Source organism: Alternaria infectoria (genome assembly GCF_024043175.1).
Source record: "Alternaria infectoria strain BMP 0036 chromosome Unknown scaffold_47, whole genome shotgun sequence".
NCBI classification, from domain to species: domain Eukaryota; kingdom Fungi; phylum Ascomycota; class Dothideomycetes; order Pleosporales; family Pleosporaceae; genus Alternaria; species Alternaria infectoria.
Genome location: NW_026250736.1, coordinates 23,760 through 39,722, shown reverse-complemented (window position 1 = coordinate 39,722; position 15,963 = coordinate 23,760). Strand labels below are relative to the sequence as shown.

General features: G+C 55.1%; 4 protein-coding genes across 4 annotated transcripts; 2 read left to right on the top strand and 2 right to left on the bottom strand.

The window, feature by feature from the left end:
• Positions 1 to 824: 824 nt before the first annotated feature.
• J4E92_010920 (uncharacterized protein) lies at positions 825 to 3,155 on the top strand (the record flags this gene model as incomplete). The annotated part of the gene is made up of 1 exon (XM_051502254.1): positions 825 to 3,155. One exon carries the CDS (start codon positions 825 to 827, stop codon positions 3,153 to 3,155), a length of 2,331 nt encoding a protein of 776 aa, XP_051347528.1.
• A 1,840-nt stretch (positions 3,156 to 4,995) lies between these two features.
• J4E92_010919 (uncharacterized protein) lies at positions 4,996 to 6,640 on the top strand (the record flags this gene model as incomplete). The annotated part of the gene is made up of 4 exons (XM_051502253.1): positions 4,996 to 5,511; positions 5,567 to 6,074; positions 6,129 to 6,531; positions 6,592 to 6,640. 4 exons carry the CDS (start codon positions 4,996 to 4,998, stop codon positions 6,638 to 6,640), a joined length of 1,476 nt encoding a protein of 491 aa, XP_051347527.1.
• A 4,291-nt stretch (positions 6,641 to 10,931) lies between these two features.
• On the bottom strand, positions 10,932 to 12,468 carry J4E92_010918 (uncharacterized protein; the record flags this gene model as incomplete). Its single annotated transcript, XM_051502252.1, has 4 exons — positions 10,932 to 11,218; positions 11,312 to 11,713; positions 11,762 to 12,376; positions 12,423 to 12,468. 4 exons carry the CDS (start codon positions 12,466 to 12,468, stop codon positions 10,932 to 10,934), a joined length of 1,350 nt encoding a protein of 449 aa, XP_051347526.1.
• A 721-nt stretch (positions 12,469 to 13,189) lies between these two features.
• Positions 13,190 to 15,292, bottom strand: HSP90 (heat shock protein 90; the record flags this gene model as incomplete). Its single annotated transcript, XM_051502251.1, has 1 exon — positions 13,190 to 15,292. One exon carries the CDS (start codon positions 15,290 to 15,292, stop codon positions 13,190 to 13,192), a length of 2,103 nt encoding a protein of 700 aa, XP_051347525.1.
• Positions 15,293 to 15,963: the final 671 nt, after the last annotated feature.

Here is a 15,963-nt window from a genome sequence, read left to right as displayed (position 1 = left end):
TGCAGGTGTGGCAGCGTGAGCAGGTGCATTGCTAGACCAGTGCACAATTGGCAAAGGCCCAGCGTGGCATTGGCTGCGCGGGCGTGGGCGCGAATTAAAATGCCGGCTACCCACTGTTTGTGCTTTGCAGACCATCTGGTGCCGAGCCGCCAGAGCGCATATCAAATTCCTCGCTCCCTCTCTCCTACGACCAGTCCCACCTGCGTTGCGCCACTACTGTTGCAGTCTGAAGTCGCCTGACAGCACAGCTTGGCCCTCGATCTGCGCCGTCCCTAGCACCGCTCACTCACGCACTTGTCAACGGGCCCTCTGCTAGCCTGCGGCCCGTCGCCACACGTCGCTGTCGCTGTGGGAACTCGACCTCATCCTCTCCAGGTACCCCTTCCCACTCGACACTGCCCGACGCTTGTCGCTTCTGACACGTCTTCGAGCCCGCTTCTAGTTCCACCCAAGGCTCCTCACACACAGCTCCACCATGTTTCTGTCCATATTATAACACTTCGCCTCACTGGGGCCCCACTCTCCCACACACCCATCCATACCGCCCAGCAGTAATCCGCCGAACCGCCTCTAATTGCATTGCACTCGACACGATCGACATAGCACGCCTCCTGCTCTAACGAGGGTCCAGGAACGCTGCGCCAGGTGCACTGCGCCAAAAAGAAACCGTGAAACGCCTCACCCGCTTGCATCACGACCACACAACTTCACTATTACGGCATCACTTCGAAATATTATTCGCACTCAGCAATTGAATCTGATACACGACCTTGCACCGACCCCACGCACGTTCTTCGATCGATACACCACCGACTACAGAACACATGGCGAACGAGCAGGATTACTTTGCTAGACAGGGCGCGTTGCAAGTAAACACACAGCAGAACATGTCGAATACATGTCCGCCAGATATGACAGCAGAGGAGGAGGCGGTTGGCGACCTAGACGAACCCCCTGAACCTCGCGCGCAACGCCCTGCGCCCCTGGTGCTCCAGCATTCCTCCTCCACATCCTTCACCAAATCGAAACCCGTCATCGATCGCAAAGCATCGCTCCTTACCTCGGCGCTCAAGTCGGGCTCGAACGCGAGCTCGCCTGTTGAGGAACACTCGGATGCGAGCCCCGTCCGCGGCATGTCGTGCGTCTCGACATGGAGTAACAACAGCGGCACCGCAGATCTCACTAGCGATGGAGGCTTCACGAGCCCTGGCACACGGCCCTGCACGCCGAGCCCGCCACTTCCTTCGGCAGCGTTCCACAGCATGCTGCCCACGTTCAACAACAAGCCGTTGGAGCTACCCATCTCCGTCGTCTCACACGACGACGAGAACATCACCCCAGTACCCAAGACCGCGCCTGCTCAGAGCACTGAGCAGAGCATCGAAGCTGTTCTGGGAAGGAAGAGGCGCATCATGTTTGCGTGCGGGCCTAAGGAGGACAAGAAGCCAGCAGAGGCACCTGCGAAGCCCGCGCCTGCTCTCCAGGTCGAAGAACCCCCCAAGCGCGTCTGCACCATCAAGTTCGCGTGCCCGTCCAAGCCATCTACAGAAGCAGCGCCGAAACCCCGCCGCATGGCCAGCCCCGCACCGCCACCACGCCGGATACCCTCGTCTCCCAAGCCAACCACCAAAGTCCACCGCGACTCCGATTCTACAGTCCGCAACAACTCCCCCGTGAGCGTGCGTAAAGTCCGCCCGGTTGACCACACGCGGCGCTTGAGTTCCAACTCCGACCTCGCCCGCTGTGAAGCATACCGCTTCCATGAGTTTGCTAGCTCAGAAGAGGAGGTCGAAGAGTGGACGCAAGAGGTCACTTGCCATCGAAGCCGGCTTACGGTCCAGGATACGCTCAAAATTGAGAACAACCTGCGTAAGCTGGGCGAGGAGGTTGCAGAAGAGGAAGCCATCGATGAAGAGGACGAGGACGACGATGAGGACAACGTCGAAATGGATGACGACGATGACGATCTGCTAGACGAGGATGAAGACGCCGCGTATAGCGATGCGACTGATGAGGGTTTCCAGACTGACGATGAAAACGGATTTGCCGTCTCAGATGATGACAGCGATGCTGGGTCTGACTACGACTGGTGGGCGCCTGGAGCATCAACTGCAGCGACATCTGTAGAGCATCTGGAACAGCTTCGACTGAAGACTCACCGAACCGTCTCTGAATCATCGATTGGGTCTTTGGAGAGCCGCGAGGGTCTCAAGATTATGGACAAGCCTTCCAAGCGCAGAAAGTCATCGAAGCCGGTCAACATCCGCGTTCCCACCCCTGAGCTGCCCGACAGTACAGACTTTGTTTGCGGTACGCTTGATGAGGACAGGCCAGCTGAAGCTGCGTACATGTCGACACTCGAACGTCGACGTGCGGCCAAGCACAAGCCTACTCCACAGGACATCGACCCTACGTTCCCGACATCGGATCCGGAGCTTCCTGACGATGATGAGGATGAGGTCTCTGAAGATGAGAAAGCTTCCGAGACTGATCATCTCATGATTCATGGCCGCATGGATCCTGTCAACATCGATGGACGAGGTCGCCGCAAAGAGGTTTCAAAGAAGCGATCTCCTCTGCCATCACCGAAGCGCTTGCGATCACCTCCACCAGCAAAGCGTGCTGTGCATCGTTCTCCGCCACCTCGCAAGCTGTTTGGAAATTCCCCCAAGCGCCACCATTCTCCTCCGCCTCCAATGCGCCTTAGATCTCCACCGCCTACACGTCGCGGCTCCGTCAATCCCGTGACCATGACCACACGTCAACGCAGCGACACCTCGATACGTTTCGCCGGCATTGCCGAGCGTCCTGCACCCACAGTCTCAGCCTCCGTCCCGCGCACCCCGATCATTATGCGCAACCCATTCGACCTCGACGAGGACGAAGATGCCGACGGCTCCGACATGCCCATCCGCCGCGCCATCGACATCAAAGTTGGGCTCGAGAAGAAGAGGCAACGTCGCAAGGAGAAGCTGTACCGCAAGCAACACCGCAAAGGTGCCAAAGAAAAGCGTCCCGCTCCTGGTCGCGGCGCAGAACGCATGCGCGAGATGGGCCTCGCAGTACACGCTCACAAAGGCAAGACAAATGCCTTTCAACCGTTTGGTATCCGCAAAGATGCGGATGAGGAGGACATGCACGTGTTGTCGGCGTAGACGACAGACGTGTTGTACAGGTGAGGATCAGCGCCGCCGTATACTTTCGGCATTTTTACATGTTCCCTGCAGTCTGTTGTAGGGCTTGTTGGTCGCTGATCCCACTTTCTCGTAGGGTTCGCTATGGAAGCATCCAGCGATTTCAAACTTCTTAGGCTCCCTTGTTCTTTTCCTCTTCTTTGCCTACTTACCTTCTTTTTCGAGCTTCTTTCACTAGTTCAGGCTTCTCATGTACATAGCCTTTTTATCTATATTTTTTTGCCAATTGCCTTCAGTGTGGCTGCTTCACGTTACATGGTTTTAGTGTCTCTTTTGTTGGTCTTGACTATTGCATCTAGGTGTTTTGCGTAGCATTGATGGCCTCCTCGTAGGGTACAGCGGGTTGAGCGCCGGTTTTGGGGAGTTTGTGAATGCATTGTATGGGATTCGAGGATCCTGTGATTGACTACTGTTCCGTTGATGTGTTGAAATCTTTATCTGCCACGTTCGACTGCATGTCCATCAAAATCATAAAAGCCAACGTCCTCACATCTGTCATGACTCTCGTGTGCTCCACCCATCACACACAACATGGTACGATGATGTAAGGGTACTCCACATCGGCACTTGCGCAGATGCAGACGTGCAACGGGTGACCCACTACCCACGAGTGTGACAACCATGGAACTGACCCACGACCCACAAACGCAGAAGAATTTAATCCCCGATGAATCAACACTTGCTTTGACGTCGGTTACATTTCAACTGCCGCAGGACGCTACTAACCAAGTATACGTTCAATGCATGTGCGCTATGTGAACACGTACGCGTCCTACCGTGTTCACTTGTATAGAGCTAAATAGGTGCATCTGCACGCGCTCGCAGTATAATGTAATGATGATACCTACACTATTGCCGTCGTCAATAGTCTCAATAATAGTTGAGACACGTTGAAGCAGGTGGCTTGAATGACATCAAGGAAATGCAGGTGGGTCGCGTGCGCCACCTAACTGGATTGGGCTGGCAGGTGCTAGAGGCCGCGCGTGCTTCAACAGTTCCAAGGTAAGCGCGCGCAGGGTCGCATCTCACGACGGATGCAGTGCGGTTGTGCTGTATACTGTGATAGTTGCACCCTGAGTTGCACGGGGGGCCTGAAGTTGATAGACGAGGATCCTATGCTCGTATTCGCATCCTGCAGCGGGTGCAGCCGAATGCTTGACATGCGACGGACAACGCGTGGGGAAGGCGGGGCGTGTGTGGTGGAGGTTATTTGTACAGTACTGTATGCAGATGTAGTCTATATTCTTCTTGTTTTCGCACTCGAGGTTACAGTATCTGCTTGCGAATAATCTGGAGACATAGTGTTGAGGTAACGACGAGGAGGCGTCGGTACCTTCTCGCCCCTGTCATACGTACTACTGGAATGTACTAAGCGTTGACCGATCTAAATATCCCGCCGCGCACTGCACTCCGCAACGCCCTCACCGTATCTCCCATTGGGGGCAACCCGTCTTGTCCATCACCATGCCAACTCCACCGTGAAGCGTCTATCGTCATTCCTCCCACCGGCTGTCCCCATCGCCGCCCCTCTTCTTTTCCACAACCGTCTTTGGAATCCTTCACCTCTGCCAGTCGCGTGCCGACCCTCGTTCCTCGTCGACGCCGTCATAGCGCTTCGCTTCCCTTTCACTTGTACATATTCATATTGGTAGTGTCGCCATCCATGTCGCCTCCAGCCACGCTCCGAAGCTCCCCAATTTCGATAATATAGACACGCGCGACCGACTTCGCTCGCGTGTCCACGCTACCCGCACCCCCCATCGTCGCTCCGGTTCACGTCGCCCGGATCCCACCAGCACCCATGCTCATGAAGAAGATGTGGATAGTGGAGGAGCGGAAGGACAAGACTGTATACCGTCGCCGCTGTCCGACCGGCGGAGAAGTTCTTTCCTTCTTCTTCGTCTCGGCTTGCGCCCTGCTCTTCCTCATCATCTGCACCATTCTCTATGGCACGCGCACACAGAACCCGTCCTTGCCCCCGCTGGTCAAAGAGTACATGCCCGCAGGCCGCTGTTTGTGCGAGTTCAGTACGACTTTCTCCTGCGACACTTGTCTCGATTGCGCTGCAAATCAGGCTATTCTCACGACTAATGCGACCGAGTTGGAGGAACATGGACTGTGGACTTTTACGTATCCAAGGGATAAGAACAATTATGGGCTTGATGAAGCGCAGTGCGATAGCGCTTTTCCGGGGCAATATGAGGATATTGAGCGTGCGGTTAAGGTGCGGAGTCGCTGGGGTAAGGTGACGCAGGCGGATCTCAATAGCTTCGAGCTTACAAAGGGGATGGTGAGGGCTATGGTTTATGATAGAGAGGTTCGTCTAATTCTGGCCAGAAAGGAAGTGCTGAGCGCATGCTAACGTACAACAGCTCTACATCCTCGAGACTCACATGGTCGATAACGTCAACCGGCAAAAAGCCATTGCGACTCTCAGCGCTATATACCGAGCCGTTCTCGCCGCCCCCTCAACCGCCGATATCCCAAACATCGAATTCGTCTTCTCCGTAGAGGACCTCCCTGCGCAACCCCACAAACCGATATGGTCCCTCACCCGCCGCGTCCAAGACCACAACCTCTGGTTAATACCCGACTTTGGCTTCTGGAGCTGGGACATGCCCGCGCTGGGCACACTGGACGAAGTTGCTCAAGAGGCGGTTCAAAGGGAAGCCGTCGAGTCGTGGGACCAAAAGATCGAGAAGCTAGTCTGGAGAGGCAAAATCACTTTCGCGCCTAAGCTGCGGAGAGCGCTCCTCGATGCAGCAAAAGGCAAGCCATGGAGCGACGTTGGCCAACTCAAGTGGACGGATCCAAATTTCAAAGAGCAGTTTCTCGGGCCGGTGGACCAGTGTAACTACATGTTCATTGCTCACGCTGAAGGTATTATACCCCCAACCACTAGCAGAGTTCTACATACTAACAACCACCCTCCAGGTCGTTCCTACTCCGGCTCCCTCAAATACCGCCAACTCTGCCGCTCAGTAATCGTCTCACACAAACTCCAATGGATACAACACCACCACTACCTCTTCCGCTCCAACGGCTCCAACCAAAACTTCGTCGAAGTCGAACGCGACTTCTCGGATCTAGCATCTGCTATGGAGGACCTGCTCGACCACCCTGAAAAGGCAAAGCGCATAGCGGATAACTCGGTGCAGGTATTCAGGGAAAGATATCTGACGCAAGCGGCGGAAGCGTGTTATTGGCGGAAGCTCATGAAGAGGTGGAGGGATGTTGTCGATTGGGAACCGGTGCTGTTTGCTGGGAGTGGGGAGGATGGGATCGCGAAAGAGAGGAATAGGGTGAGGAGGAGGGGGGTAAGGTATGAGACGTTCATGTAAGTTGCTTTCGGACTCGAGTAAAAAGTGAATATTTGGAGTGCTAACACATCTGGCAGGCTTTACGAACCCAAAATCCAACTTTCGTACCCGGAATCCGCGCATTGAGCTTGAGTCTCTTAGACTCGCTCGCATACTTACATGTATACCAACCCGGTCGACTTCTTCGTCCGTCCTTTCAAACATCTTCTGGAGTATAGGCGGGAGAAAGCTTTTGGAAGCGTTTATACCCCATTTTGCGCGCATGTTCTTTGAGTTTTGGTTTTGTCTAGCAGATATGGGTGTTCTAGAGGAGCGAAGTGAGATTAAAAATCAGACCGATTAGGATACTATGTAGAGTCAAGTATAGAATGGTCTTTGGTCTAATTGAACAATCTCTAAACCCATGAAACCTACACCTACATGCATCGGTGTGTTTCCTTTATGCCACTCTGCGACGTGACATGCATGGTTTGTGGCATTGCTGTATTCCCAACATAGCAGACTAGCCATGTGATGGTTGGAGTGAGTGCAAACACATGAGAGAGAGGAAGATGGACATATGTGAACATTTCGCTACTGCCACAAAATCTCGTAGACTCGTCTAACTTCCAAAGCAAATCCCAGACCACCCTCACGCCTTCCTGCCCCTGGCCGTAGTCACGGCGCTGACTCTCATTCTGCATGTCCAATGTCTGACAATGCTGGCCCCCTCATAGCAACCTATTCCCAGAACACTAGGCGAGGGGTTATGCACTAGATAGAGTGCAAAAGTGTATGTGTAGAAGCAGTTGTTTGTGCAGCTTCCCGGGTTGTCGTGCAAGAGACATGCGTACCATGTATTTGTCTGAGAAGACAAAGCGCGCGGTGTCCAATGAAGGTGGTGTGAACTGGTTCGTTTTCCTCGATATAGCAATAATTGGGTATCATGACTAGTAGTGGGTGGGTAGGTAGGAAGTAGGTCGTCCGAGCGTTTCTCTGTCGTGGCCCTGCTTCCGGTAGGGAGGGGGGTGTGAATGCCGTGAGGCCGCCGCTTCGATGGGAATCCCGTAATGAACATGTTGACGTGGTCTTGTAGTTAGACCAGATAGTCGATCTCGTCGACTTTGTTCAAGAGTAGTCAGTCGGCATACTCCTCGTCTCAGCCTTGACTTCAGCGGTTAGGGCCTCGACCTCAGCAGTCAGAGCGTCGAATTCGGCTCTTAGAGCCTTCTCATCGCCCTCCAGCATGATAGCTCCAGTCCTCGAGAAGAACCTGTGCCAGATATTAGTATGTAAGTCTCTTTTTCGGAAGCTGTCGGCAACCCACCTCATCCACACCCACTCCCCCGCAACCCAAACCATCGTAGCCAACATAAACAGCCCCAGCACCGTCCCCACATAATGCACCTCCTGCTCGACGCCTCCCCTCCCCCTCCCACTCACCCCATCAACCTCTTGTCCAAACCCACAAACAACCCTATTCTCACTCGTCACCCCGCTGCTCGGATCCAGGGGACTAACCTCCCCTCCCTCATGCATACTCTGCAGCAGATTGAGCGGGAGGGGCTTGGGGATGGCGAGAAGCGTGTCCATGGTGGTTTGGCTGGCGAATTGGATGGGGAGTGCGTTGGTGATGGAGAGGGAGAAGGCGGCTTCCCAGTCTAGGGTTAGGAGCTCTTGGTAGGAACATGGGGTTGGGGTGCGGCTGGTGGAGAAGGTGAGGCAGCGGCATTGGAGGTCTTCTAGTTGGGGTGTGGGGTGAGGCTGTGTGGGGGCGGCAAGAGATGCGCTGGTGAAGGCCATGATGGTGAGGAGGAGGGGGATTCGTTGGTTGGACGACATGATTGTTGTAGGTGTGTGTTTGGTAGGTTGAATCGTCGTTCCGGTTGAAATCGCAGGCGTTGAGATTGAGCGAAACGAGGAACCCCAACGACTCTGGATTCGCAGCGGCGGAGCGGAGAAACCTCACGATATAGAGTCAACCTGCTGCTTTGGGATGGAGGTAATATGGTCCAAGAGCTATGCGCAGCAATCTAGACCCTCGTTAGCGCAGCCCTCACTCTCGTATATCTGCTCCTCTTGATTAAGCGAACAGACACCACCCTCAATCATCAACTCACCAATGAATAATATCTGCGTACCTCGAAGTAATAATCGTCGTGATGAGCCACATGTGCAGTCGAGGGGGCGACAGAAGTGGCTTATGAACCCGTTCGAAACAAGCGTGGGTATGAGCGTTGGAACCAGGGCATGTATGCGCAAGCTTGCATTCACCCTCGCGTGGCGCTAAACCTCGGTAACTTGACTTGGGGGGCCCAGATGTGAGTGAATTCCAACACACACGAGCTCGGGACCCTTGCAGCGATCCTGACTTTCCCAGGCACATAATCAAGTCTCACACGACAGATTTCCACGCTGCATGAGCGGCCGCCCGGAAACGGTGGTCATCCTATACGCCGGCTCCGGCGAGCCAATAGTTCCGATAGTCACATTTCCAGCTTCAAGCACCGTCGACAGAAGGAACACCGGTACGGTGTCGTCGCACGCGCTATTGTTCCACACGTTTCGTGAGAGGAGGATAGTGCCGGTGATAATTGCCTAGCTCAGCCACACGTTTCTGTGCACGTTGCGAGGGATGTAGGGCGGATTGGTCCCTGATCGACCGGTTTACGGCTGCGATGGGGTTAGTGCGTGCGCTCTCTGCGTCTGTGCTTGTGGCTTGAATCGACGCGCTGGCGTCAGAAAGGGCTGATGATGTGCGAAACAAATCTGGAAGGTTACGAGAGTGGTTTGGGGGGTCATGGGCATCGTGCTACAGTGTCAAAGCCGGGATTAGCTGGCTGAGTGTGCCGTGTCGTGAGATGTTGCCTGATGTCTGCCTCGAGGGTAATTGTTTGCTGCGTGCAACCGATGCCACGAAAGCAAAGTGGTGCAGGTATGCCCATGTATACAAGCTAAGCAGCAAATCGCCTGATCAAAAAGTCCCATCTCCAAGCTGATAGGAGCAAACGACTCCCCGATCGTCACCAGCCATGATACCAAGCTTTCCAAGACACCTGTCAAAACGATACCAAGCCTTCTCAAAAAGCTTATCCCTCCACAAACCCTGACGCGCAAGCCACGATTATCCCCGGCTCTCAGACCATGCAGCCCTTCAAAATCCCTCACCCCCTTCCCTGTCCGGACGCAACGTGCCTCCCGAAAGCCTAATTCAGTTTCGAAACCGACCCTACCCCTACCTATCACAGCCCCCGCAGCGTATATCGGACCATTTAGACCTGCGTCGATAACACCGCGGACCGGCGTAGACTCCGAAAGTCCAGTTCGCGAATAATTACAATTCTGGGTGAGTGCGTTTGGGAACACGAGATGGCTAGCGGGGCAAGCGCCGACGTGGTGCTGGGTTAGTGGCTGAGGTGACGACGCAAAAAAGAGGCGCAGGTTTGTGGTTCAATTTCTTGACCAAAGCCGGTGTGTTAGGCGTGCTGGAAAGGGCCGTTGGGTAACCAGATGGGGAGCTTGGTAATTCGTTGGGTTTGGGGGTGAGATAGCGTGGATGATTAAGTAGGTACCAACGACCTTTTTCACATACGGTGCATACGACTTGAACATGGCAACGTGGATAAGACTCGCAAGTCTACCGCAAAATACCTCACAAAGCATTCCACTAGTCTATACGTCTACGGGTAGCTCCCCCTCTTCTCCCTTCCCCTTCTCCCACACCACCAGCAGCATCATCACTACCACCCTTTCCCCAACATCTCATCCCATCACCTCATTCCCAAGACCCAACTACACCTCCTCCAACGAAACCCTTCAAAACAAGGCCAACCCCACGAACTCAGGCCCCAAACCCTAGTCTCGCAAAACCGTACACCGCGTATAATATATGCACCGCAGAAGGAGCGGATTCGGCGTTATTTCTCCAAAGTGATCAGCGCGAGGTTTCGTGCCAGTTGTGGCTTGTTTCCAAGCGACGAGGGCGGGTGAGCGTTAGTTAGGCTGTGCAACACGACGCCGTTTCTGCCGGTGGGTTTGGAATGTGGCCGTTGGGTTCCTATTGTGAGATAGGGGGAAATGCGGCCGCATACCTTCCCGCTCTCTCTGTTCGTGTCGAGCATCAGAAAAGCTTTGGGAAGACGTAGAGGAGATATCGGTAAGCTAACAGGAATGATGATGACAATTTACATAAACGTACATGCGATAATATCAGGTTTCCTTACTATCCCCCTCCGCCATGTACGGAATCTGCTTTCAACCCCTCCTCTTCGACAACATCAGCCTTTGCATTCGCTTCTCCTTCTTCCCGCACACCATCGCCCTCTCTTGCGTCTTCTTCTTTAGTTTTCCGTTCCTGCCCCTCCTCCAACTCCTCCACACCCTCGTCCTCCTCATCACCCTCCTCAACCCTCTCCAACCACCTCTCAACCTTGCACCTTCATTTCTCCTTATCCTCGCCATACCCCGTGATACCGCCCAACAGGCCGCCCACACCCTTTCCCACACCACCCAGCGTACTGCCCACACCACCAATCACATCGCCCTTGCCCAGCTTGCTAACGCCGTCGCCGACGCCGCTGGTAATGCCGCCAACAGCGTTGTTAGCACCTTTGCCTACGTTGCCGACGACGCCGCCGACGGGGCCGCCGACAGTGTTGCCCAGGCCAGCGAGCCCGTCGCCGACGGTGTTGCCGACGCCTTTGCCTACGCCTGTTACTGTGTTGCCTATGGAGGTGTTAGTAGGGCGTTCAGACATATACGACAAGCGCATATCGACGTTGCGATGCTGTAGTATGAGGTAGGAAAGGGATAACATACCAACACCACTGCTCGCCCCAGCAACAGTCCCCTTCGCATCACCCCTACCAATCGCCCCCGTCGTCTTACTAACCGTGCCCTGCAGCCCCTTGGTCGCAGATCCAACAGTGTAATACGCGTTATCCACCGCGCCCGTCGCCGTCTTACCCACATTATCAGTTACATGCTTGACCGGCTTGCCCACACCACCCGGCAACTTATCCAGTCCTTTGCCCGCATACCCCGTCACGCCACCAACCGTGTTATTCACACCCGTAGTCACAGAATCGGTAACGGTGTTCAACCCCCCCGTCGTCGTCCCAACAGTCTTGTTCAGCGTGCCCGTAGCCGTGTTCACACTTTTACCCACGATACCCGGCTGTTTCTTCGCGGTAGCGATGGTAGACTGGGGAGTAGGTTGGCCTGGAGCGGGATGAGCTAGTATTACGTCAAGAGGGGTTGGATAGGTACCGTCGATGTTTACTTTGGTGGGCGCTGTGCCGTCGGGGTTTACCTTGGTGGGTGTGCGCTTGACGGGGCTTGCTTTCGCTGCCGGAGTGGTCTTTGCTGCCGGAGAAGATGTTGCGGCGGTGGTTGTCTTCTTCACGGGCGCTTTGCTGACGGCGCTTGCGGGCTGCGATTGCGCGGCACCGGTTGCGGGGTTCTTGCGTATGGGCAGCGGCTTCGTGGTGCCGAGGGGGGTGCGTTGGCGGGCGGGCTTGGAGGCTTCGCTGACGGGTGTTTTGCCTGTGGTGACGGGCGTTTTCTTCACGGGTGTGGTGGTAGAGGCGAGCTTGCTTGCTGAAGCAGCGGTTACCGGCTTCTTTACTGGTGTTGAGGATGCTGCTGGGGTCGCTTTCACAGGCGTGGTCTTTGCTGGCGTTGAAGCCGACGCGCCCGCTGCATTAAGCTTCCTCGGTACCCTCTTCGCTGGCGCAGCAGCTGATCCTGCGGTATCCGTAGCTGTCGCAACAGGCTTCTTCACAGGGGTAGCTTTAGTAGCCGACGTCGCTGTCTTCGCCGGAGTCGTAGAAGCCGGCTTCGTCGCGGTCGATCCAGCGACTTTGGAAATGTTTCCAACACTTGCTGAGCGCGCATTAGCCCCCATCCTTTACATCATCTACCAACATACATTGCAGCGCAGCATTCTGCTGCTTGAGTTGGTCCACGGCCGACATATCGAAATAACAACAACGTAAGCTTCAGGAAGTTGGTGCTGGAACGTCAAGGTATCGTAATGACAGCGAAAAGGGAGGACAGAGTCTGGTAGTCTATGGTCCTGTACCAAGAAACCGCGTTCTAGACATCTTGAACGCGGCTCCGTCATACGTCATGCACGCTCCTCATCCCTGCTGTTGTGGAGGTACGAAACGGCCCAGGCTTGTGGAGATTCCTGTTTTTCGGACACGGGACGATCGCCGTTGCATGGGTTGGACCCTGACGTTGTGAGATGCGTCGCAACACCAAACTGGCATCTGTCAAATCTGACATCTTCCAAACAGGGCGCACAGTTAGTGAGGGATGACGGAAAAATGTGAGTAGTCTTGAGACGGTCGGTGGCTAGCTGGTATGGTGGACTATGCCCAGCCGCGTCGACCAGCAAGGCTGTGAATCACACCACAAAAGCAAAAGCAACAACAAAAGCACAGTCAAGACAAAGATTGTTTGAACAATTCATCATTCATGAAAACTACCCAGAGGCAAGTCTACGTAAGATACATTTCGGGATATCCATTACTCGTGATGCATAAAGTACCACCACTCTAAGACGCCATCGAAGATTAAGCTTCGTGTTACCATGCAAGTGAGGTGTAGAAAGTGAAAGAAAGCCATGACACATGAAAGGGATATCAGAGCGCCGACCAAACTTTTCAAAACCAGTCAAGACGGGCGATGCGCTTAGTCGACCTCCTCCATGGCGCTCTCGCCAGCCGCTGCGGGTGCCTCGGCGGCTTCGGTCTTCTCTTGCTCGGTCTCGACCTCCTCGTCGACGTTCAGGCCGAGGGAGACAAGCTTGTGGATGCGCTCAGCGTACTGGACGGGCTCGTCAATGGTGAAACCAGAGACAAGGAGCGAGGTCTCGAAGAGAAGCAGGGTGATGGACTTGACGGTGCGGTCGTCCTCACCATCAGCCTCGACCTTGCGCTTCAGCTCCTTGATGATGGCGGACTTGGGCGAGATCTCGAAAGTCTTCTTGGAAGACATGTACGAGCTCATGGAGGTGTCACGGAGAGCCTGGGCCTTCATGATACGCTCCATGTTGGCTGACCAACCAAACTGGCCGGTACGGATGGCGCAAGGTGAGCCGACAAGCTTGTGGGAGACGACAACCTTCTCGACCTTGTCACCGAGGACAGTCTTGAGGCTCTTGGCGAGACCCTCGAACTCCTTCTCCTCGGCCTCACGCTCCTTCTTCTCCTCCTCGGACTCCTCAAGCTCGAAGTCCTTGGTGATGTCGACGAGCTTCTTGCCGTCGAACTCCTTGAGCTGAGTCATGGCGTACTCGTCAATGGGGTCAACAAGGAAGAGAACCTCGAAGCCCTTGTCCTTGAGGGTGTCGAGGAAGGGCGACTTCTGGACAGCCTTGAGCGACTCGCCGGTGATGTAGTACATCTGCTTCTGGTGCTCGGGCATGCGGGTGACGTAGTCGGTAAGCGAGGTCTGCTCCTCACCAGACTTGGTGGAGTTGAAGCGGAGCAGCTTGGCAAGGGAAGCGCGGTTCTGCGAGTCCTCGTGGATACCGAGCTTGATGTTCTTGCCGAAGGCAGAGTAGAACTTGTCGAACTGCTCACGGTCCTCGGCGATCTCGTTGAAGAGCTCGAGGGTCTTCTTGACGATGTTCTTGCGGATGACCTTCATGATCTTGTTCTGCTGGAGGGTCTCACGGGACAGGTTGAGGGGAAGGTCCTCAGAGTCGACGACACCCTTGACGAAGCTGAGCCACTCGGGGATCAGGTCGGTGGCGTCATCAGTGATGAAGACACGGCGGACGTAGAGCTTGATGTTGTTCTTGGTCTTCTTGGTCTCGAACAGGTCGAAGGGAGCGCGCTTGGGAACGAAGAGGATGGCGCGGAACTCGAGCTGACCCTCAACGGAGAAGTGCTTGACGGCAAGGTGGTCCTCCCAGTCGTTGGAGAGGGACTTGTAGAATGAGGCGTACTCCTCGGTGGTGATGTCCTGAGGGTTGCGAGTCCAGATGGGCTTCTGCTTGTTGAGCTCCTCCTCCTCGATCTTGGACTCCTTGACCTTCTTGGTCTTCTTCTCCTTCTTCTCTTCGTCGTCGTCGACCTCCTCGACCTTGGGCTTGTTGTCGTCGCCCTCGGTGGTCTCCTCGGCGGCGTCCTCATCCTCGACCTCCTTCTCGGTCTCCTTCAGGACGTGAAGGTAGATGGGGTATGAGATGAACTCGGAGTGCTTCTTGACGACCTCCTTGATCTTGGACTCGTTGAGGTAGTCCATCTGCTCATCCTTGAGGTGGAGGATGATCTTGGTGCCGCGGCCGATCTGCTCGCCCTCAGTGTCCTCGGTGATCTTGAAGGTGCCACCAGCGCTGGACTCCCAGACGTACTGCTCGTCATCGTTGTTCTTGGAGACGACGGTGACGCGGTCGGCGACGAGGTATGCGGAGTAGAAACCAACACCGAACTGACCAATCATGGAGATGTCGGCACCGGCTGACAGCGCCTCCATGAACTGCTTTGTGCCTGAGCGGGCAATCGTACCCAGGTTGTTGATGAGGTCGGCCTTGGTCATACCGATACCGCTATCTTGGATGGTGAGGGTCTTGGCCTCCTTGTTGGGGATGATGTCGATGCGGAGATCCTTGCCGCTGTCGAGCTTGCTTGGGTCTGAGAGGGCTTCATATCGGATCTTGTCGAGGGCGTCGGAGGCGTTGGAGATGAGTTCTCGCAGGAAGATCTCCTTGTTTGAGTAGACGGTGTTGATGATGAGGCCGAGCAGCTGAGAGATCTCAGCCTGGAACTCGAAGGTCTCCCCAGACATGGTGGCGGTTGTGTGGGTGTTGAGCTGCGAGAGAAGAGTCAGCCGGGGCTCAATGGTACTAGGCTGAAGTGACAGGCGAGTGGGCGAGTGTGGGGAAGACGTACAGTTAGGCGGGGTAGTTCGGTTGCTGAGCTCTTCTAATGCGCGTGGGTAAGAGCAAGCAGAGCGACGTCGATGTCTGTGTAGTGGCAGTGGGAGAGAGCAATTCGATGAAGAAAAAGTAGTGGGAGGAGTCGAGTTTGGGGCTGATATAGTCTTTGGTGGAGCTCGAGAATCTTCTAGACAGAGCGGCAGAAACGCAGAGAAGGCCGCGGCTAAGCCAATCACGGTGGGGCGCGCCTTCCAATTGCGCCTCACCGCCAAACGCGCCTTCCCCGGCAACGCCTAGTAGCGAGGGGCAGAACAATCGCGACGTTGTCGATGCACTCACACGTTGCTTGTCCCGCCGGCGACACGCGCATAATTTACTTCTAGAAACCTCGCTTCTATTATTGTCACCGTCTCGATGGAGAGCAGGAGCTTCCCCGGCGGCTGTCGCAGCTTGCCCTCACGAGCGCGCGCAGAAGCTCCGAGCATCAGCCTCGCCTGGACAGTCTCAAGCACCAGGGCAGCCTTGTCCAGCCTTGCGCATTGCTAAACTTGCATAGCTGCCTACATACTCGCTCCGCCAC